General features: G+C 34.1%; 2 protein-coding genes and 1 long non-coding RNA gene across 3 annotated transcripts; 1 reads left to right on the top strand and 2 right to left on the bottom strand.

Annotated features, from left to right (window-relative positions):
• Positions 1-87: 87 nt before the first annotated feature.
• On the bottom strand, positions 88-1,100 carry LOC138122603 (transmembrane protein 223). Its single transcript, XM_069036856.1, has 2 exons — positions 560-1,100; positions 88-507 (listed from the first exon to the last, which is right to left on the bottom strand). The coding sequence occupies exons 1-2, from the start codon at positions 912-914 to the stop codon at positions 206-208; spliced, it is 657 nt and encodes a 218-aa protein (XP_068892957.1). The 5' UTR covers positions 915-1,100; the 3' UTR covers positions 88-205.
• Positions 1,101-2,503: 1,403 nt separating this feature from the next.
• Positions 2,504-6,322, bottom strand: LOC138122481 (kinesin-like protein Nod). Its single transcript, XM_069036754.1, has 10 exons — positions 6,165-6,322; positions 5,814-5,943; positions 5,564-5,758; positions 5,340-5,508; positions 5,121-5,286; positions 4,365-5,066; positions 4,178-4,304; positions 2,959-3,365; positions 2,729-2,908; positions 2,504-2,676 (listed from the first exon to the last, which is right to left on the bottom strand). Exons 2-10 carry the CDS (start codon positions 5,925-5,927, stop codon positions 2,571-2,573), a joined length of 2,166 nt encoding a protein of 721 aa, XP_068892855.1. The 5' UTR covers positions 5,928-5,943; positions 6,165-6,322; the 3' UTR covers positions 2,504-2,570.
• Positions 6,323-16,907: 10,585 nt separating this feature from the next.
• Positions 16,908-19,550, top strand: LOC138122472 (uncharacterized). Its single transcript, XR_011156518.1, has 2 exons — positions 16,908-19,240; positions 19,300-19,550. It is a non-coding gene; the product is annotated as an uncharacterized lncRNA (long non-coding RNA).
• The last annotated feature ends 3,050 nt before the right edge of the window (positions 19,551-22,600 follow it).

Here is a 22,600-nt window from a genome sequence, read left to right as displayed (position 1 = left end):
ATGTTAACTAAGCTTTATACAACCGGGCCAAAATGTTTAGGTTCAATGAGTGGTTTCAGTACAACTTACAAAAATTATTAAAAAAAATTATAATTCAATAGTTGTAATTTTTAAATCTAATTGTTAAGTTACAAATAACTATTCCATTACATAACATTTTTAACTCAAATGAAATACCTACCAGTCATATAATCTATGATATTTGCTATGTGCCTTTCCATTTTCGTCGTAGCCCAGCAGTGTGATCAAAAAGAAGGGGATTTTTAAATTCACCTCTCATATCAAGTATATAATGTAAATAATGTCCTCTCACTTTAATTGGTAACTGAGATTTTGCAAGAGTTCTTGATTCTTTACAATTTACGTTTTCTAAATTAACAGTAAGAATTCGATTTTTGCCTACAGGAGTGTATGTAACTAAAGATATATTTTGACCACCTTGATGCAGGATTAAATAACGCACTGATTTTAATGTGTACATCCAAGTTACCGACAAAATGCCATAACCTGTAGGGAAAAAATAAATGTATATGAAAAAAGATTACATATTATAACAAACCTATAATAAACGATATTATGGACAAACTATTTCTGTATTTATTTTCGCCAAGATTAATTTTCCTCCACCAAGTAGTTTCTTTAGAACGATCGACGGGTGCATCTCGAAGTGTAGTAAAAGAAAATACTGACAAGTAAGACCAAAATACAAATTGACATACAGCAAAAATGTTTACAATTTTAAAAAATCTAGGATTATCATATTTGAACAGTATAACATCTTTGGCAATATTTGTTTTAACCTCGAGATATCCATCACTAGAATTTCTCACCTTTCTGGCAATATTAATTCTGTTTAGGGGTTGTTTTAACACACTTTGACAAAAAACTTGTCGAAGCCGAAGCAATCCGATCATTTTGATCCTATCTACATAACAATTAACAATAAGCCAAATTACTATTCAAGTAGGCACCAAGGTGGTACCACACTTCTGAATCTGAACGTGCTGTGCTTAGTGTTTGCAGAGATAAGTGCTTGCTTTTGAGGTTATAAAAAGTGAAAACCTGTCAAAATGAAATGTCAAAAAAATGCATAGAATTGGAGAAAATCAGCAACCGCAAGATGGCGCTGCAAATTGAACGAAATCGAAATAGGGAAAACAAAGAACAGCTGATTTCATTTGTATTTGGATTTAATTTGCGGGTAACAATTTTTTACATTTTACATTATAATAAATGGTTTAAAACAAATTGCAAGTTATAAGAACCACCAAGATTATCAGTTTGCGTTGATTTGTCTACCAAGACCTTTGTCATTGCAACTTTCTGGACTGGCTCTTTAACATTTATGTTTGTCTGTTGTGCTGTTTCTTCATTAACATCAACAGTTGGAGAAAATTTGTCAGCATCAGCAGCGTTACCCAGATCATTTTCTGCTTCTTTTACACCAAAATTTAACCTTCACGAACTACAAAAAAACAACACTAGTTCGGTCAATAAAATTTGTTATTATAGTACCTAAGATGCGTTACCTATTAGTAGTTTGTCCACATTTTACGGTTTTATTGTGAGTACCCACTGGTAAATTGTGAAAGGGAATGGCTGTAAGTTTTAATTGTCTCACTTGACACCTTTTGCTGTTGTGTAAAAAGCTATAATCATCAAAGCTTCCCAAACTTGCCCAAAGGTATAAAATCGGTTGGTAGAAAGTGCTTTGTAACCCCCAATAAAAATATCTCCGAATTTAGCCTGAGTCCCTGAGTCTGCTTGCAAAAAATCTCAACATCTTGACCTGCTGCAAGGGGTTTTAAACAGTTTATTATTAGGGATTGCTACCCAACTCTTAGGGGCCAATAAAGCAATTGACTCTATTCTCACTTATTTCTAGAAGCTCTTTAATAGGTTTTCCGATTTTTAAAACTTCCTGCTTGGTATTTTTTAGAGTTTTTCATTGGGAATAACATCATGGAAATAGTGCAGAGAAATGTCTTTGTTCACTAAAGATCACACTGCGGCACGGAACAATAACACTTTGAGGTACTCGTTATCACTTCATGCACAATTTATCATGAAAAATAAACGAATTTGGCTATTTTTTGGCGATTGAAATGTATTACGGCCAATACGTAAACATTTGTTTTCCCTATTTCGTTAGTTCAAAAATTACCACCAGATGTCAGCCACTTCGCTGATTTTCTCCAATACCTCCTTCAGTCCAGGGAAGTTTAATTTTAACCTCATTGGTATAATGAAAAGTAAATAAAGATATTCGGCCGATACGCAAATAACAGACTCGATTGATTATAAAATCTCGGCTCCGCCTTGATTTTACAAACTTCAATCTTGTCTGTTTATTTGCTACATATCGGCCTTATGACGTTAATAACTATTTCAATAGCTATTTTTTTAGTAAGTGCCAAAAGCAATTTATTACATAGAAGTGTGGAATTTAACGCACGAGTATAATACATGTAATTGTTTTCGGCACCTGATATAAACATGTAGGTATATGTATATATGTATATATTTTAGGTACACAATTCTTCATTATTGATAATAAAAAACAATTACAACTAACGTCTTAAAAAGTTTTCTGCTTCAAATTTTTCATATTTTTTTTTCGTCCAGTAAGGCATATTCGCAATGTCTGATACATATTTGAACTTTCCTTTCAGTTGCCTGTAAACGTTTCCTTTACACAAAAATTCACTAGAACTCATGTCACAATTACCTAAACAGTTGAATTTTTTCCGCAGTTTTGGCTCCAACAGTGTGCAACTTTTCCAGTTCTCTAAGTGTACCACTATTTAAAATATTTAAAACGTATTTCCTACGTGCTGTTATTGGAGTATCTTTGGCGTCAAGTTTATTCTTTGGTCTTTTTTTACAAGGAAAATCAAATATCAGTGATCTAAAAATAAACTGCTATGTTAAATGTTAGGTGATACATTCTAAACTCACGATTCATTTGCTCTAGAAGTGTTTTTTGTTGATGTTTCTTCATTATCAGTATTTGCCTCTTGTTTTTTGTGAGGCACATTCATAACACGTTTTTTAAATTCACTGCCACCCTGTGTAGCACTCCTTTTCACTTGTAATCTTACACTGCGTCTTCTATTGCTCTCCTCCAGCGCGGGTTCATTAGTTGTAACCACATGTTCTAACAGTAATGTTTTGTTAGGCGTACCATTGATCTCGTTCAAATTTAATTCAGATATACATTTTTTCATTTGCAATCTTTGACTACTTCGCTGAACAGTGTTTTTACTTAGCATGTTTTTACTTTTCCCTGGTGCAGGAATTTTAAAAATCGCATTGTCTTCCTTTTCTTCAGTACTCGAAATTAAATTGTGTCCACAATTGTATGTCTGTAAAATATAGAAGAAATTGAAATTTCCTGAACAAGATGTTAGAAAAACGTCATTAGTGTTTGAAAATACAGGGTGAGCAACAATAACTGTTTTAGTTGGCAAAAAAAAATTTTACATAAAATTTTCAAGACTGAATTGTACCTATTTCGGTTTGTTTTATTGACAATATTGACACCTGGTATTCATTTCAAATTTAAACGTCTTGGTTTTTGTTTCTGATAGAGATTTTTATTCTGAAAACAACAATGTATCACAAGTATAACTTCACATAAAAAAAATTACACTAACTTTTGAAACAAATGACGAGCACCAAGCGAAAAGCTATCAAAATGCATTGCGTTACAATGTAATAACCAAATTAAGGTAGCTGAAAAAACAAATGACAAATAATAACATGTGGGATTGCGCAGATATGCCGCCAATGTTTAGCGCAAAATGGAACATAGACGATAGTAGTGTTTTTTTACATTTTTTTGGTGAAATTTTTGGTATTTAAGTGTATACTTGTGATACATTGTAGTTTTCAGAATAAAAATCTCTATCAGAATTACTAAAAAAAATATGTAATCCCATTTGAAAAAAAATATTTTGACAGTTTACCCTTGAAGCCTATGGGGCTATACTTGAATTTATTAGGCCATTTTGTAGTCTATTAACAACTATTTAATTTGGTGTACAGATAATTAAAATCTTCCGATTAATAACGGAGTTATGGACTCGTCTTCTTTTTTGGGGACACTCTGTATAATGCTTGATGTAACAACTAACAAAGTGTACCAGTTTTGTTAAAAATTACATTAGTGACTTACCAGAAATTTTCTAGATTTAATTACATTTTTAGAGGAATCTAAGTGCTGTTTAAGATTTTTAGTTATTTCACCATCTCCCAAATTACTAAGTTCACAGGTGGGATCCTCTTCAGTGCTACAGCAAACCCTAAAATATGTACATATTACATTTAAATTTTAAATATGTACATCATGATTTAGTTGATACCTGGGTGTCTCAAAATTTTCTTTATCCTCTTTATATAATCCTGCTGGTTTTCTTAATGTAGTTTTGATGACATCCTGTAATCTATTGATGATAGAATCTTCCATGGCGTTGATATACTTCTTTATTACTGGACTGAAATTTTGTGGCGTATCACTTACCACAGATGTTAAGCTTGAAGAAAATAACGGGGAAATTTCAAAATTTGAACTATTTACAGCAACAGGTTCTTGAATAACTGGCATGACAGTTTTATTTTTCTTAAAAGGAGTCTCATATGATGACTTTTTTGATGGTGTTAAACCTCTTGAAGGACAGTTTAAAAATATATTGGGATTGTTATGTTTATACTGTAATATAAACTCATTTACTTCAGGTTTATTTTTCATTTTTTTAACTCTATTTGCAAACTCCAATGTTTGGAGAGTTTCTCCCAAATCTTCAACATTCGAACTCACGCAAGCAATTAAAGAAACAAAATTTTTTCTGTTCAATGAGTCTTGCAAGATAGTTGTGATAACTGATTGTCGATATGGAATGTGTATTGAATTAGTTGATAGAGCCATCATTACTTGTCCTAGGCTCAATAACCCCTTGTTAATATTAATTCCTTCATAAAAACTACTACCCTGATTGCCAGTTTTTCGAGCACTTTCAGAACCTGCTAAATCTACTAGATTAAGCTTTGCCATCGTCTCTTTCTCACTACAAATTAAAAACAAGTTAATTTGTTTCTCAAAATATTCATAATTCACTTACTTGTTTCTTAAATGACAATATATAGTGAAAATGGCATGAGATCTTGAACTACTTAAATTTTGTTTTGTTTCCCCTGTGTGACGATTTCTGCCCCCATTTTTTAAATGTAGAAGTGCTTCAAAAGTATTGTGAACTCTCACCTTGTCAAATCCACAGACCGAAAATCCTATAAAATTATTTTTAAAACATAAAACAAACATGTTCCATTTCAAATTCTACCTTTTATAGAAAGAGGATTTTTATTATGTACACTTAGCAAGTCAAAAACCTTTTCATTGTATATTTCGATAAATGATATGTCAATTTCAATTTCATTATTTTCACTTGTAGCAGAAAAGAAGTCTTCCAGTGTTCTTGAAATTAACCCAGATTCATCCTCATTTGTTACCTTTATAATAACTAAGTTAAAATATTTCACTCGAAAACAAAAATATTATTCTTACATTAGGATTTGTGCCAATTGTGTAAGTCTTCCCAGTTCCTGTTTGTCCATAAGCAAATACTGTACAATTATAACCGGCTTTAACGTTTTCTACTAAAAGTTTTACGCTGTCTTTATAAACATCTTCTTGTTTTGCACCATCAGTAAAAATATTATCAAAGTGGTATGTTTGTGCTCTATCTAAAACTAACAAAACCTGCAAAGTATAATCAATGGTAAAATGCATATTAATGTTATAAATCAAATATTACCGCTGGATGTTTCTGTATAACTTGTAAAGAAGAGTTCGTTATTCTGCCGTTGCCTAGTGGCTTTATTCGAACTGATACATTTACAAACTCATCATTTTTTGGGTTTTTGTCCATCGTTAACCGCCTGATGCTAATGCATAAACATAACTTTAAATTACAAACACTAAACACTCAGACTGGGGTGACCTCTGGTAGTGAGATTGCCAATCTTTCGACTTTATAACCGTTCACCTAATTATTTGAAAAAGCAACAACGAATACAATTTCTTTCCGACATCTAACAATTAAGTGAAAAAAGGCAAATTCACATCACATATAATTTTTTGCTGACGAAATATGTAGTATATTTACCGCCGAAATGAAGTTGCGTTTGAAAAGTTGCCTAATCACACTAATCACAGTTTACTGGGTTGCCGCTTCTCCTAGTACGCAAAGACGGAGAGTAAGATATACCATTGTCTAAGTAGACAATGGATATACAATATATACCGGGATATTTTTTTTAACTCTGAACATAGTCCATACTTATTCCCTATGTTCAAGTTTAAAAAACACAGATCAATGCATTGTGAGTTGCCATGCAACCAACTATACCGAACACCAGAGATTTTGAAATAATGTTAAAAATTGTTCCGATTGATGGAATTGGTGTATCATGTATTGCATTGGAAATGTCACGCACATTTCTAATGCTCTGATTGGCATAGAATAACTGCATTATGTGTATTTCTTCTTCAAGCAACTTAACCATTTTATTAAACTGTCAAGTACTTATTTTCGTTGCCTTGGTTACGTGATTACATACATGCATTGACCTGTGTTTTTTAAAACTGAACATAGGGAATAAGTATGGGCTATGTTCAGAGTTAAAAAAATGTCCCGGTATATATATATATATATATAATCTGTTTCAAAATCAAAAATCCACCACCTGTTGAATTATGTTGGCAGAAAAAAAGAAATCCCTATCCCCTAGAATAAGATTCATTTTTTTGGGTTGGCCCAACCTCCCGCCAAAATTTGACATTGAATTGTTGAGTTTATTTACGTTAGAAAAAATAATTATTATGTATAGTGGAATTTTTTTAATAAACAATTGTCAGTGTCAAAATGAACGTCCCGCAACGACACAAACAGCCAAAGTGTCTGCTTCTCTAACAGGACTGAAGTGGAAATACCACTTCCTGTCCCCCGGGATTTACTTTCGATGTTTTTTGTTCCAGAGCTCCGCGGACACGTGAACTAAAACAAAAATTAACCGATTAACTCGATACTTGACTAGTCTAAATAATAACCCTACCATCTGTGTAGGTGCCTGTTATCAGATTGGGGAAAGATGAGTCTTGGAACCCGTTTGCGTGTTTGTGTGTGTGTGTGTGTGTGGTTTGCCAACCTTTGATAAATGAATATCGATTGCTTACATCGCCACCTGTTTCCAAATCAATTAATTTCCACTGTTACAATCCTTTCAGTAACTCTTTCCAAAATTCCAAATGGCGAGAAGTTTCAGGTAAGGCACATCTAAAACGTTTGTGATCAATCACTTGTGGATTTGAACTATTGAGGAAGTCAAACAAATTACCAATTTTTTGAACAAATTCCGCTGTAAAAATGGCTTTGGCAGGTACTAAATTTGTAAATGTTACAAACGTTTCAATGGTACTGGCCACTGAACTGCTTCATGTAGGAATCTGTGAAATTGAAATACTCCTTCTTCAGTTTTGCCAAGAATTTAAAAGTTTTTTGTTGATCGAAGTTAAAGACAGACAATATGTGTTCGAATTTAGCAAATTTGTGAGGAGCAAATTGAAGTTTGCACTTCAGCAGTGCATTCCGCGTATTTTTGAGGAGATGTGTTACATGAAAAATTGTCACAATCGACCGCTTATTAACACAGAAACAAAACGGACTCTGCTGAGGACGTTTTTCAGCACACATCACAGTTGATTCAATGCAGAACAGTTGGTGGTACATACATACCTTGATCACAAACTATGTCACATACATTGAGTCCAATTTCTTGAAGTTGTGAAATTATTTCTTTGATAAGAAACTTGAGATTGTTTCCTGTCAAGTATTCGCGGTGAAGTAATTGAAGAAATAAGCAATTAAGTATGTACTGTTACGTTATAAATTACGCTCCCGAAACTGGGCAACCCTGTTACCGGTTACAAATCCGGAATGTTCAGGGGTATAACGAACAAGTCGTGGCTTCGACTCGGTTTACAATGCGAACCACGAGAAACGCCGACCGAAGCTGAAAATTTGGTGAGAACAGCCCGGAGTACGGGAAATGATACACAATCTTCCAACTAATCGTTTATTCAGATGTCAAACAATGAAAATAATGATATAAATGAAAAAGAAAACAACGAAGCCTGACTAGCCCTATGGCGTGTACAAAATTGAATAACCCTAACTCCTCGGAGGGTCCTCCGGGTCCCAGACATTCAACGAACGAGTACCGGCGAAACAGTAAAAAAATTTTCTTCTTTAGCGAAGGAGGAAGGCCGACTGATCCTACGTAACGTCGCTATTCGGCTACGCCGCCCGCATAAGCGGAGAGGTCCTCCAAGTCTTCCTTCGCTCCAAAAAAAAATTGAAGTTAAGATGTTTTTCTCCGGTACGGACCGGTGAAGAACCACGCGCAAAAAAATGTTCGGTGAGCGCGATACACAATTCCTGGCGAGGTCACTCACGGATTGATAATCGTTCGTGAATATAAAAACCCGACGGACTTGATAAGGAATTTTTTTCTTAAGTTAGTACGATTAATGAAATGACGCGCCTTATGACAAAACTGCAACTTTAACATCGGAACAAATTATAAATCCTAAACGCGATATACAAATTAAATGAATTTGATAGAACTTTTCACCCGTCGAAATAATGAGTGACAATGGAAATTTGACTATAGTTAAATACAAACGCTCAATTAGTTCGACGGAGTGACAAATTATACAACCAAGAACTTTGAGAAGCTACGGCCTGTAAAAATTGGGGTGTCACCACGGCTCCGGACTTGCTGGTGGGTAGATCCGGCACCTTCCGGTGAGTCCGGGGACGACCTGGACTGACAGGACTCGACGAGATCCTGATCCGCAAAAGCGTTCGGTTTGAAACCTTCCGTAGTGAAGTCCTTGATCCGCTTGGCGATGTGGGCGGTGGTACTTAGACGAATCGTCTCCAACGGCCCTCGTGAACTCCACTACGTCGTCTCGTCGGCCCTGCAAATTCACTCGATCACTGTCCCCTTGACTCTCCCCAGGCACTGACAACACCACCGGCAAAAGGTCGTGAAAATCTCCGTTCTGTCTCTGGTTCCCCCGATTTATAGCTTCCACCCCCTCTGTGCGCAGATTTTTCGGCGGAAGTCCGAGTACGTTTCCGTCGCGATGGATTCTAGAACATTCTAGAAAAATCGCGAAGATTTACAATCGCGCTGCGATTTAAATCGTAACAGTACCTATATCAGATATTTGTCAAATAAACCAACAAAACATATCCAGTTGCAGTGTTATAAATAACCGAATTAAAACATTTTCTTAATTGTACTGCCAACTTAAACAGTCCTTCTTGATCACCCGGTATAATCAATTCACTTTTGTAATGACGAACTAGAGTTACTAAATTTAGTAACTTTTGTCTTGTGAACACATCTTTTTACCGTGAATTTGAGCTTTTAAAAAGTTAGGTTATGGGTCATGTCATTTGTTCTGTCAAAACTGGTCCCAAACAAAGTAACGAGAGGCCAAATAACCCAGGATGATCCTTACCAATACGCATGCGTTAGTAACTTGGGTGCTTTGTTGTTACATGTACCGCATGGTACTGGGAGTATTAGATATATGGGTACTGTACCGCGTGCTGCGCGTAAGGCAAAGAACAGCAGATGAGTAGAACACAAACTAAAGATATAACTATGTTTTTAGAATCTTTTAATAGGTCTATTATTGTATTCAATTTGGAGTCGTTTATGGCTATCTATTAAAGCACTCGTGGTTTAATAGATCTCTAAGAAAAATTTTATCAATATTTCAGTGTATTATTGTCATTTACACCAAAAAACTTCCAATATTAATGTTCAAACTCTACTTTTTAACAAATGTATGTTGCAGATGTAGTTGTATCCATTACCTTGAATTACCAATTACATAATATAAAATTCCCTATAATTTGAAAATTTAATTTTTTTATTTAAAAATTAAAAAAAAATCTAAAAAATAACATAAAAAACTCGCCTATGGGTCGTTTTCTAGACCTGGGATTCGTGCGCCAAATCAACCCTTATAAAACTCGTTGTCCAAACATTTCATCACAGTTTTTTTAGCAGCAACATCTAAAATCGTTTCCTCGGAACCGCATACATTTAGTAGTTACCTTCAGGAAGGCGTGTGTGATTGGTTATCTTAAAATCGTTTTCATTTCAAAACTAATAACGGGTGTTTTTTTAAATTTGGCGTCGAAGTAGGCGTTGAACTGTCGATTGTGAACGCACTATACAGGTTACGGATCACGGATCAGCTGTTTAAATCTTACGCTTTTACACGAGTGGTGCGATCTCAATCGACTCTCCAACGCCTACTTCGACGCCAAATTTAAAAAAACACTCTTTATACTTTTCACGTTTGTTGTTGTAGAATCCTTGTTGGATTAAATATTAAAATTCACAGTTAACAGCTAACGCGCGAGTTCTGGGACACCCAGTATAAATGAGTTTACTACATAAAAAAGGTCTTTTATTGTATTGTTTCTTATTAGACAAGCAAGTTTTGTTCCAATTTCTAAACAATAAATTTGCGAGAGTTTACTACATAAAAAAGGTCTTTTATTGTATTGTTTCTTATTAGATACGCAAGTGTTCTAATTTTTAAACAATAAACTTCCGTGAACGTCAAACTTAAATAACGCGCAATATTATAGGACTTGCGCACAAGTATGGAATGGCCTGGGTCATTTAGCCTCTCGTATAGTCCATTCATTTTAAATCTTGGGTAAAGTTGTAAACTCAAAACGCCGTAAATTACGAAAGCGGCAAGTTTTCATTGTGTGGGTACTGTAAAGTAGTAATCCCTCTGTTCACATAAAATTGGTACCACGTCGTACTTTCACCATCTTATCGACGAGCAAAAGAAAGAGACCTTAAAGTATCCGCAAATAAAAAAAAATTAAAACACATTTTGCGATCAGTGACCAAAAAAATGTTAAGAGATTGTTGATTTTGTATTGGGAAATTTTGTATTTGAGAAATAAGATTACTAAATAAAGAAATAAGAGTAATTAATAAAGTATCCATTACATGTATACTTTAAAGTAAATTAATAAATAAAATAATAAAATACTTACATAAACAAATAGAAAATTAATCGTCATCTGAATCAAATTCACTAGATGATTCACCAGTATTGGCAACAAATACAAAATTAACACGCATTCTTACAATATGCGGTTTTTCGCACAATCCACGTTGTTTAGAATCTTTGCTGTAGACAATGGATTTTATTAATTTATGAAGACTTGTTCTTCCAATGTCTGTATTTTTAAAATTCGGGAAAACCCCATTATTATGTACTTTCTGTCTACGCTTGGGATGTCTTATTATTACCTGCACCCGTCGTATACAAGCTGTTTGATTAAAAACGCCTCAACCCATAACCTTTTTATTTATTATCCGATTTCAATGAACAAAAAAACCAAAAATATGGTTTTTCATGCGCTACGAAGCAGCCATAAAATTTTATTTTTTTGGCGTTATTTTCAGTAGCTACCGATAGTCAACTTTTTTTTTTTAAATGGACACATGTAGTTTTTTAGGCTTAGTCTGGTAAAGTATTTTTTTCTGAATCTAATGGTGTATTAAAAGTTATCGTTTGGTCCATAGCTGACTGAAAAAAAATAAAACAATTTTTAATTGTGTTTCAGCTTATTATGAAATTTTCGAGTGTGCCGTGAAAAACAATTGGAATACAAATAGCAACAAATGTCAAGTGTGAGTTTGAAAATCTTCAGGTGCAATCTTGAAGAGTTTTAATATTATTTTCTTGGAAAACATGAATAATAATAATTATTATTATTTTTCTATTAAATTTTTGTTTTTGACTAATTACGATTTTTATTACACTCGAACATAAAATAATAGACAAATGACTGCTATCCTGCATGACTGACAATGTTATTTTATACTTAAATAAAAAAAGTTTAAAAAAGCAGATGAAAATTTCTAAGCTGACGTTTAGATGACATTCATCGTACGATAACTTTCAATACATCATTAGATTCAGAAAAAAAAAAACCTTACCAGACCAAGCCTAAAAAACTACATGTGTCTATTTAAAAAAAAAGTTGACTATCGTTAGCTATTGAAGATAACGCCAAAAAAAATATATTTTATGGCCGTTTTGTAGCGCTTGAAAAACCATATCTTTGATTTTTTTGTTCATTGAAATCGGGTCATAAATAAAAAAGGTATGGGTTGAGGCGTTTTTCATCAAACAGCCTGTAGATAAGGTAAGCAGAACATATTTATAGTACCTAAAAACAGATGTTTTACCGACGAATGCAAATGTATGTTAAATAATGAGCCACCCAGAACACTCGATATTTGTCTCAAGAAAATCCGCGGATAAATTTAACTACAAGAACGCAATTCCCTCAGAAATTTAATGTTTGGGATGGTATTTTTAATAATCAAATTATTGGGCGATTTTAGTAGTAAATTTAAACACAAACATATTTCGACATTTTGATAAATGTGAATAAAAATGTTTCTAATAACTTGACCATTTAACAAATGTTAAATTTAATCAATTTCTTAATGAAGTAGGTACCTGAAATCACGCAAAAACTATTTTTCATGTTAAATTCCTATGGTCAGGTTTGGTAGTTGACACTCGGTATTGAACACAGTTTTAGATTCACTGAGTTTCGGACAAGTGTCAAAGCAGGCAAGTTTTATTACTAAACCCAAGATTTAAAATGAATGGACTATATCAAAGTACCGTGTGAGCAACAAGTACTGATTGAGTTGGCAATAAATTCTGGTGATTTTTGGTGACTTTTATGTCATGTTCCAACGAGAAAACCATTTTATTAATAAACGATTACAAAAACCGAGAGTTTTAAATTTGAAATTTATACCAGCTGTCAATAATGTCAATAAAACAAACCCAAATAGGTACAATTCACAGTCTTGAAAATTTTATGTAACATTTTTTTTTTGCCAACTGAATCAGTTATTGTTGCTCACCCTGTATAATGCATTCATTTTTGTAATGGCGAACTAAATATGAAAATTCCACAGTTAGCAATGATTTAAAATGTCATATTATTGTCACTGCCAAAATTAATGAATTTCCAAAACGGAGTAAAGCATCAATAAGCAAGCAGACGAAGCAGCACATTTTAAAGGCTTTCAACAAAATTAAGAAAGAAATTAATCATGGAGACAATGGAAACGTAAATACGTAAAGTACAAAGTTGTAGAAGCAGTGGCGAATGTTTTTTCGGTAAATCCTAATCTATTATCTATTATACACTCACCGGCACAAAAAACGACTCATTATGATTTCTTTAATAAATGATCTTGAAATGGAGTTGTTCTTAATAAAAAATTAAATTTTGGTATGAAAAGACAGTTTTTGATTAAAGTATAAGCCACGTGTCTGTTAAGGAGTTCAGCTTTGTTTAAAAGATTTTCAACTGAAATTATATTTGTGCTTATTTTTCTTTATTATAGTTAAATTGGGATATTTTCAATGATCGGGAGTCACCATGGCAACAGAATTGTTTTGTTTAAATAAATAATTAGAAAATTTGCGTTTTTCTACGGTGTGTTTTTGTCGGTTGATTTACGTGTTAAAAGATTTAATGTGACAATACCAGATACTAATTTCAAATGCTGTTCAAATTTTGTCAATTTTTCATAACATAAAATTTTTTCTGGAAAATTACTTTTATTTTTTTTCATTAAAATTTTACTTGCTGTGTTTAATGTTTTGTTTGTCGGATATTCTTTGACAAAGAATAACATAAATAACACTTATCAATACAACATGATATCAAAAAATTCATCTAATATATAAAATTCTCGTGTCACAGTTTTAGTTATCATACTCCTCCGAAACGGCTTGACCGATTTTGATGAAATTTTATATGTTTATTCAGTAGGTCTGAGAATAGGTTGTTATCTATTTTTTATACCCCTAACTGATAAGGGTGGTCCACCCCAAAAAAAATTTTTTTTTTTTGACAAAATTGTTTATTTTTATTTTTTTATGATGTGGCATTAAAAAATACATACAACCCTAAATTTTCACCCTTCTACCATCAACCCCTATTTTTTAATAGCGATATTAGTAATTCAATAATTTTCAACCCCGGTCGATAACTTGATCGTTCAGTTAATTCAGTGATTTCATATAACCTCAAAAGTACTCGACATGTGTCACGAGCTCACACCAATGATTTTTATTGTGTTAAACATTGTTGGATTTGTCTCCGCCCCGATTAGCAGAATAACTATTAAAACATCGATTAACTAACGAAAAAAAAATTATGAAAAAAATTCATTTTGTAAGGTTAAATCATCTGTCATTGTGCGCGCATTGAACTTAATTGATATTTAACGTCAGCTGAGTTTTGACACCAAGTGTGATCAATGGTGATCAACACGTATTACTCTTACCTATTTTTGCATTGTACAGGGTGCGACAACATAACTTTTTTTTGAAATGCGCGCCATTCAGACTGTAATGGGGTGGTCTCATTCGGAAGCCGTGGTCCCGTGGTTTTAAAGATTTGTTCCCTATCTCTGTCGGCTGCCATCATGCGTTGTCAGGAGGGAGCACTATTTGAAAAAAGCGGAAATGCCGCGTAAATGCCCACTGCCATAAAGTGGTACTAAATGCAGAGCGCACCATGTGGAAAGATCCCAGCAGAGGGCCAGCAGTGTCACTAACGCTTGCGCGTAGTTTGAGAAGGGTCATAAAGTAGTACCAAAGAGTGGTTGACTGATACCGCATCTAAAGCATTAACGGTATAAGGCTAAATGGAATGCTCCCTCCTGTTAATACTACCTCAATGGTTGGAAGAGTGGAGATGGAGACCCCGCGTTTGCCGTCGAGGTCTACTTTTCAAACTGATATTCTATCATCGCAACCCTTCCGAAATCGCTTCAATATTGGGTCGTGTCCCGAACCAGAAATCAATTGTTACATGGGTCACTACGTTCAGACAAACCGGGAGTGCGACAAGACGAAGAACTGGAGTTTCACTTCAATAAGGGGCAATTTGTAGTAGAGAAATCGCTCGCCAGATTTGACCCCTTGCGATTATATCAACCATCTAAGGACCCTACAAGACCTGAAGGCCAACATCCGTGCAGAAATTACACATCACGTGACGTGATTACGAATGAATAATCTCCATCGGAGGGTGTAGTGCTTAGCAATAAATTAAGGTACAGTTGGTTGCAAAAAAAAACGGGAACTGTCAGAATAAAATTGACACATTTTTATAATTTTTTCATAGTGTGAAACCTTCTTACGAGAGATAGGTTAGAATTAGAGTCAAAATTCAGATATTTTTAGAAATTATGTGATAGGTATTGTCGAGTAGACAATTAATTGACAAATGGACAAAACCAAATTTACATTAGAAAAATTTTCGTTTCCCGTTTTTTTTTTTGCAGCCAACTGTATTAAATTTGTTTGTGTATGCATTAAATCATTAAATTTCATTTCATTTTAATTGTTCATTTTATCTTAATAAAAAAAATTAATTTAATTCACCTAATAAGTTAAGACAACATTTATTGATTCCGAGGCGGTACGAAGTTCGCCGGGTCAGCTAGTTATTAATAAAATTCAAAGTGAGTCGTTTTTTGTGCCGGTCAGTGTATACAGTGAGCGGCAAAAGTATGGAATAAATTCCTTAAAAATTAAACAAAATTTTTTCCAAAAAAATCTTTGCACAGGTCAATTTTAGTTTATAAAAATACATGTTTTAGTATCAAAGAAAATTCCAAGCAGTCATTTGTTTTCGAGTTATGACGTCATCGATAGTTTTTTTTAATGGAAACCCCCTATTTTTTTTCTTGATTCTGATAGCCCCTTTAATTGTATAAATGACTGTATAAAAATTTTGTTATCTTACATAAGGAAATTTTTGAGAAAAAAAATAATAAAGTTGGAAAAAATAAATTTTATAACGAACAAAAACAAGTCAAAAAATCAAGTAGGTAAATCAAACAGTCAAATGTTACTGTCAGTTTCATTCGTATGTGTTATTTCTTTTGCAAAACGTTTTCGAAAATGACTCACACAACGTATAGAAATTTTAATTTTGATTGGATGCTGGGATAAAACTAAAACAGGGGGAATTTCTTCATAAACTTGCTTATTGTCAACAAGCGGGGGGATGGCAATTCGAACATTTAATTCCATAATTTTAAATACTTACTAACACAGTTTTTGACTTGTTTTTGTTCGTTATAAATAGTTATTTTTATATTAAGTGAGTGAAGAGAGTGTTTTTTGTGCATGAAAAGGTCTTTTACGCCGAGACGAAGGTCGAGGCAGTATAAGCCTTTGAATGCACAAAAACATCTTCACGCACGAAATATAAACAATATTTTTTCTATAATTGATTCAAAAAATTGAAATTAAAAATTCAAATTTTTGAAGGAACTCTGAAGTTTCAATGCAGTGACCATGTTGCTAGGTAACTAATAAAAAACAGTGCGTGAAGTGAAACACAGAAATAGTCGTGTGCGTGAAATCGCATTTCACACACTGTTTTGTATGGTTTCTATGGTTTCGATCTTACTAACAATGCAAAAAAAAATACACGTAAAAAAATGACCCACTTCATGCACGGATAACTATGCGTGAATTTCAATTTTTTGAATCAATTATAGAAAAATGTAATTTTTCCAAATTTATTTTTTTTTTTCTCAAAAATTTCCTTATGTAAGGTAACAAAATTTTCATACTGGCATTTAGACAATTAAAAGGACTATCAGAATCAAGAAAAAAAATTGGGGGTTTCCATTTAAAAAAACTATCGATGACCTCATAACTCGAAAACAAATGACTGTTTGGAATTTTATTTTGCATTAAAATATGTATTTTTATAAACTAAAATTGACCTGTCCGAAGGTTTTTTGAAATTTTTTTTTTTAAATTTTTAATGAATTTATTCCATACTTTTGCCGCTCACTGTATATAAAAATGAATCCCGATTTCCTTTGGTCACGGCATAACTTGAGAACGACTTAACCGATTTCATTCATCTTTTTTTTAATGTTTTCTAATACTTCGTAGAAGGTTCTTACGGAACGAAAAATTAAGAAAATTGCGCAGAAAATTGGAAAATTTGAGAATGAAATGATGTTCTTGGTTAAGCGCATCACTTGAGAACGCCTGGACCGATTTGGCTAATTCTTTTTTTTTAATGTTTCTAATAGTCCGAATCAGGTTAAAAAAAAATTGGAAAAGTTGACCGGAAAATTGGAAAATTCGGGAAAAGTTTAGTGCTTTTTTCTATGAGAACGGCTGGAACGATTTGGCTAACTTTTTTTTAGTGTTCGTAATAATCCGAATCAGGTTTTTATTTAAAGAAAAACTGGGAAAGTTGCCCGGAAAATTGGAAAATTCGGGAAAAACTGCAAAAATTATAATTTTTGTATGCACTCTCGATCATAACTGACGATGGGAGTGATTGTTTTTTTTTTGTTCGCTATGCTCCCGAGATGGAAATAGAAAAAAAATCTGGAAGATTTGGAGAAAAATCTGGAAAAAGTAAATTAAAATAATTCTGAAAAACTGAAAGTGCTTTTTTGCATGAACTCAAGACCATAACTCAGGATTCGAACGGTGACTATGCGTAATTCTTTTTTTTGCTTTGTTCGTTAGGGTTTTCGAAAAAAAAATTCGGGACAATTACAAAGGAAAGTCGGAAAATTCGGACAAATTTATTTGCCTTCATGTACATCGATCTTGCAATCGAAATGTAAATATTACTGCTTGAGATTGTGATTTTAAATTTAATGGGAGAAAATAAATCATTTGTTTGACATGAAATTCTGATTGGAACATCACACATTTCCAGCATTTCATCAGTGTAGAATACTAATACTTTACCGATAGAATTCATCTCCCATGTAAAATTCCTCATTTTTACTTTGTTTATACATTTCCAATAGCTTTTCACAAATTCACAAAACGATCGCAAAAAAATTTAGGACTGTTATTGAGATCTGGACAAGACAACGTCTGTCGGGTCAGCTAGTAAATTAATAAAATAGCATTATTGAAAATTTTTTCTCCAAAAAAAAATCAGGTTACTATGGAAAACAATCCTAAACGCAATAGCAATACTTTCTGAAGACCAGAACAAAAAATAATGTGACAGAATGTGTAATAAATACTGCGTTTAGGATTTTTTCTGAAGAAAAAATTACAATAATGAGTGAATAATGGTATTTTATTTATTTATTTTCTCGGTTACTATTAAGCGCACCCTAGAATGCGGCATATCGTTGGATCCAGAAAAATAATTTCTTTCAAAATCGGAATAAAAAAATCTACCAAGCTATTTGAAAAAACAAAGTTTACTATCATCTGACCTTGAATGACTTAAAAAAAACCATTAATCTATATTGTGCTTATACTGTTTTTAAAGTGATTTATTCCAGTTTTTGTTTTATTTAAATCGGGCCATAAATAACGGAGATATGGCTTGCGGCGTTTTTTAGGACGCACCCTGTATACTGAAAAAGTAATATCTGTTCACGTTGGAATGAACATCGGTGGTGCAAATGACCTGACCTGTTACTATGATAACTCATATGAAAGTTAATGCCAAATGTGTGCGATTTGCACCACTGATGTTCAATCCAACGTGAAGAGGATATATTATTCAGTTGTAAAAAAAATATGGATGAGCTCTGGGTCCGGACCCCCCCCCCCCTTATCTACGCCACTGGTAACTATATCATCCAGTAAATGTGGAAGTTCCATATTTAAAAAATTAGCATTAATGTCTCCTGTTAAGCATACAGGAAACTCAAAAGGTCCAACCTAATGAGGAAGGATTCAAATTTCTAAATTAATTGATTCTGTTGCCATACCATACAATCCCCCAACAAACCAGCCCGCAAGGTCTAATGTACCACCACATTAGGACCATCGTACGACGGTTGGTGAGGGCAAATGACGGGTCAGCGTGGGAGAGAGAGAGATTTGGTCACTTGAATACTGTCGGCGAAAAGAACATCAACGGTAGACCCGCCGCGAATTAGTGTCCCAGGCTATTAGTGACAAAACCCGGGGAAAAAGGTTTGCGTCATCGCCGTCGTGCGGATCAACCCTGGGACACTCGTAATATATCGCCGTTGAGCGGATCAAGGGGGATCACCAGACCGAAGAGTAAGTTGAAACTCCTTATCTCTCCGAAAGTAACAACCACGCCATTTTGTGGCGAGCAGGCTTCACCGTCAACAGCATCACCACCGGGGACGAGAGACGCCGTTTCCTCCCCAGGTCCACCTGGACCCATCACGCAGCAGCAATCAAGGCCACCCGCCCACACCATCCAGCCCCGACATCAACCCTAGCCGGAGACTGCTCCGGGCGAGCACGGAGCTGTCCACCTGCGACCCAGCACCGGAAACCCAGCGATCCACAGTGTGAATCAGATGAATATTAGCCGAACAATATACCATTAAATCCAGCACAAGTGTAAAACTATTCCCCCCCCCCTGCGGAGTTACACAGCGTTACGTACAACCCTGGGCTTCTCAATAAGAAGGGTTGTAACAGTACCCTTGCCTGCCAAAAGTTGATTCATCCGAAAATAAAATTCGCGAAACAAAATTTAGTTCCAACATTTCTTGGTTTAGCAACCACGTGCAGAACTCCCTTCTACATAGTAGGGTAATCCTCTGGCTGTAGATGTTGTATGTATACGAATGTAATGATGCGGATGTTTTCGGTTATTTTTCAAAAGTCGGTAGGTATACCGAACTACTAGTAATACCCAATGGGCGAGCAATTTCGGCAAGGCTTCTGGTACCATCTTCTTCAACAGTATTTAGAATGGCTTCTTCATTCTCAACCGTACGCGCAGTCATGGGAGGACCACCAGACTATTTTCGATTTGGTAGAACTTGACCTGTCTTGTGCATCCTTGCAATCGCTCGCAGTATTACCTTGTGATCAGGGTGATTTCTGTTCGGAAAACGTTCGGAAAAGACCCTCGCTGCCTCCGTGGCATTACGTCCACATTCTCCAAAATTATAATTATTTTGAGATAATCAGCGGCTGAATACATGATTAGGGGCACATTAAAACGTTTTGACTTCACTCTATCAAATTTAATTACCACAGTGTCGACAGCTTCAAAATCTTCGACTTTTCCTCTAAATATGCTAATAGAACGTTTTCTGTTGTGTTACTCATTTTTTTTTACTCGTAGAGTCACACCAATGCCGGAAACCGGTGTAAGCTTTTTCATACTGCGGTCTTGACTTCTTCAGCAAAATACTGGCAATCGCTTCATTAGCTGACTGACTTACAAGAAAACGCGCTTCCTCATTCCGTGCAATCTTGGAACAGGAATATTATCTGCACTTTATTGAAATATGGTATTGGTAACATGTTCGCAACTATTTGAATGAAGTATGAGATTGACAAATTTTTGGATGTCAATTCCAAAAGTCATAATGACAATAAAGCATGGACTATACATCCATTTTTTTTAAAGTGACATGAAAGGGAGGGCCAAAATTCTGTGGCGGTAGTGGATATCTGGCCACTCTGGCCACTACACCTTTTTCAAGTGTAGGTAATTCAGAAACAATCACTTGTAATTCAGATTAGTCAATTTGATTTCAGAAAGTGTTAATTGTAATTCAGATTTGTAAGATGTATTTCAGAAAGTGTGAATTGTACAGTTAATTTCAAAATTATAGAGTACACCTAATTTTCTATAGTGTAAAATGCACTTACATTTTTTGTCAAAGATAAATGTCAATTTTGACAAACAAAATGCCTAATCTAACCGAATACGCGAAAGTGGTCATTCTTTCCAAATGAGAAGAAGGGTGGTCGATCCGGAGGAGAGCCCAATATTATAACATCGCGAAGAACACCGTGTAAAGAGGATAAAACAAACAATATTATGGTGTTCTAAAATATCAGCGACATTTATGTTATCAAACATACCTAACCTATATAAAAATATGACGTCCAAATTTCAAAAAGGCATCTTCACACGTGGAAAAAACTGGAATAAATCGACTTCTTGATTTTTGAGGTGTACTCGATAATTTTGAAATTAACTGTAATTCAGAATTCAATTTCAGAAAGCGTTGTTTGTACTTAATTCAGAACCTTAAATTCAATTTCAGAAAGCGTTAATTGTAATTCAGATCAGTAACTTACTTGTATTCCTATCTCAAAGTACCGCTTAGGTAACTAAAGTTGTATTTTTATTTAATATACAGGTGTCCCAGAACTCGCGGATCAAACTTACAGTGCGTTTTCCTTGGTGATAACTGAAAGCAATAACGTTTAAAAAAAAGGACAGGGTATAATCGGTTTTTTGTAATGAATAATTAAAGTTAACCAATCAGAAGGACGCTGTTAATTTGAATTTCATGTAAATTTAACCAAAGGTTTGAATTGCCTAGCAACATAATTCTAGTAAGAATGGTATGGAATTTCAAGTAAATGTTTGGGCAACTGTGAAGATTTTGACAACGTCAAGTTATAATTTGATTCGAAATTGTCAAACTTCGTATTGAAATCATGTATAGTCTTTGCCAAAGCCAAATAACCACCAACACTGCATTCTACTCAGAAAATCAACCGGCAACGTTGTGCACTTAAATTTGATTGGTCTAGCATCCATTATACACTTAGTATAATTTTGTTTTCACCAACATAATTCAACAGGTGGTGGTTATTTGGGTTTGGCACGGCCTATATACAGCTGCAGAGTATGCCGAAATGCTCATAATTTATGGAGAGTGCCGGCGCAATGGACGTGAGGATGCAAGGGAATATGCAATACATTTTCCACGACGTTTGCCACATCCAAATTATAACGTATTTCTACGGTTGGTGTACCGTGCTCGAGACACTGAGTGACTGAGTCCTTGTTCAGATGACGACGGTAGAAGAAGTATATTTGAAAAACTATATTTACCGCGAACCTATCAATATTTTAGAAGAACTAAATGACCAAATTCACGAAACACTGGCTACTGTTATTCTTAATACAGGCTGTTTGATAAAAAAAACGCCTCAACCCATAACTTTTTTATTTATTATCCGATTTCAATGAACAAAAAAACCGAAGATATGGTTTTTCATGCGCTACGAAGCAGCCATAAAATACATTTTTTTGGCGTTATTTTCAGTAGCTTACGATAGTCAACTTTTTTTTTTTAAATGGACACATGTAGTTTTTTAGGCTCAGTCTGATAAAGTTTTTTTTTCTGAATCTAACGATGTATTAAAAGTTATCGTTTGGTCCATAGCTGACTGAAAAAAAATAAAACAATTTTTAATTGTGGTTCAGTTTATTATGAAATTTTCAAGTGTGCCGTGAAAAACAATTGGAACACAAACAGCAACAAATGTCAAGTGTGAGTTTGAAAATTTTCAGGTGCAATCTTGAAGAGTTTTATTATTATTTTCTTGGAAAACATAAATAATAATAATAATAATAATTATTTTTTCTATTAACTTTTTGTTTTTGACTAATTACGATTTTTATTACAC

The sequence above is a fragment of the Tenebrio molitor genome, chromosome 1 (genome assembly GCF_963966145.1).
Source record: "Tenebrio molitor chromosome 1, icTenMoli1.1, whole genome shotgun sequence".
Classification (NCBI taxonomy): domain Eukaryota; kingdom Metazoa; phylum Arthropoda; class Insecta; order Coleoptera; family Tenebrionidae; genus Tenebrio; species Tenebrio molitor.
The sequence above is the reverse complement of the archived record's forward strand: the minus strand, read 5'-3'. Positions and strand labels throughout refer to the sequence as shown.

Excerpts from the sequence above, each read along its gene's own strand:
- LOC138122603 (XM_069036856.1), bottom strand. The coding sequence starts at position 914 with ATGATCGGATTGCTTCGGCTTCGACAAGTTTTTTGTCAAAGTGTGTTA. Across the intron at positions 508-559 it reads CATAATATCGTTTATTATAG|GTTATGGCATTTTGTCGGTA; the intron begins GTTTGTTATAAT and ends TTTTCCCTACAG.
- LOC138122481 (XM_069036754.1), bottom strand. The coding sequence starts at position 5,927 with ATGGACAAAAACCCAAAAAATGATGAGTTTGTAAATGTATCAGTTCGA. Across the intron at positions 2,909-2,958 it reads ACTTCTAGAGCAAATGAATC|ATCACTGATATTTGATTTTC; the intron begins GTGAGTTTAGAA and ends GTTTATTTTTAG. Across the intron at positions 2,677-2,728 it reads GAAAAAATTCAACTGTTTAG|GCAACTGAAAGGAAAGTTCA; the intron begins GTAATTGTGACA and ends AAACGTTTACAG.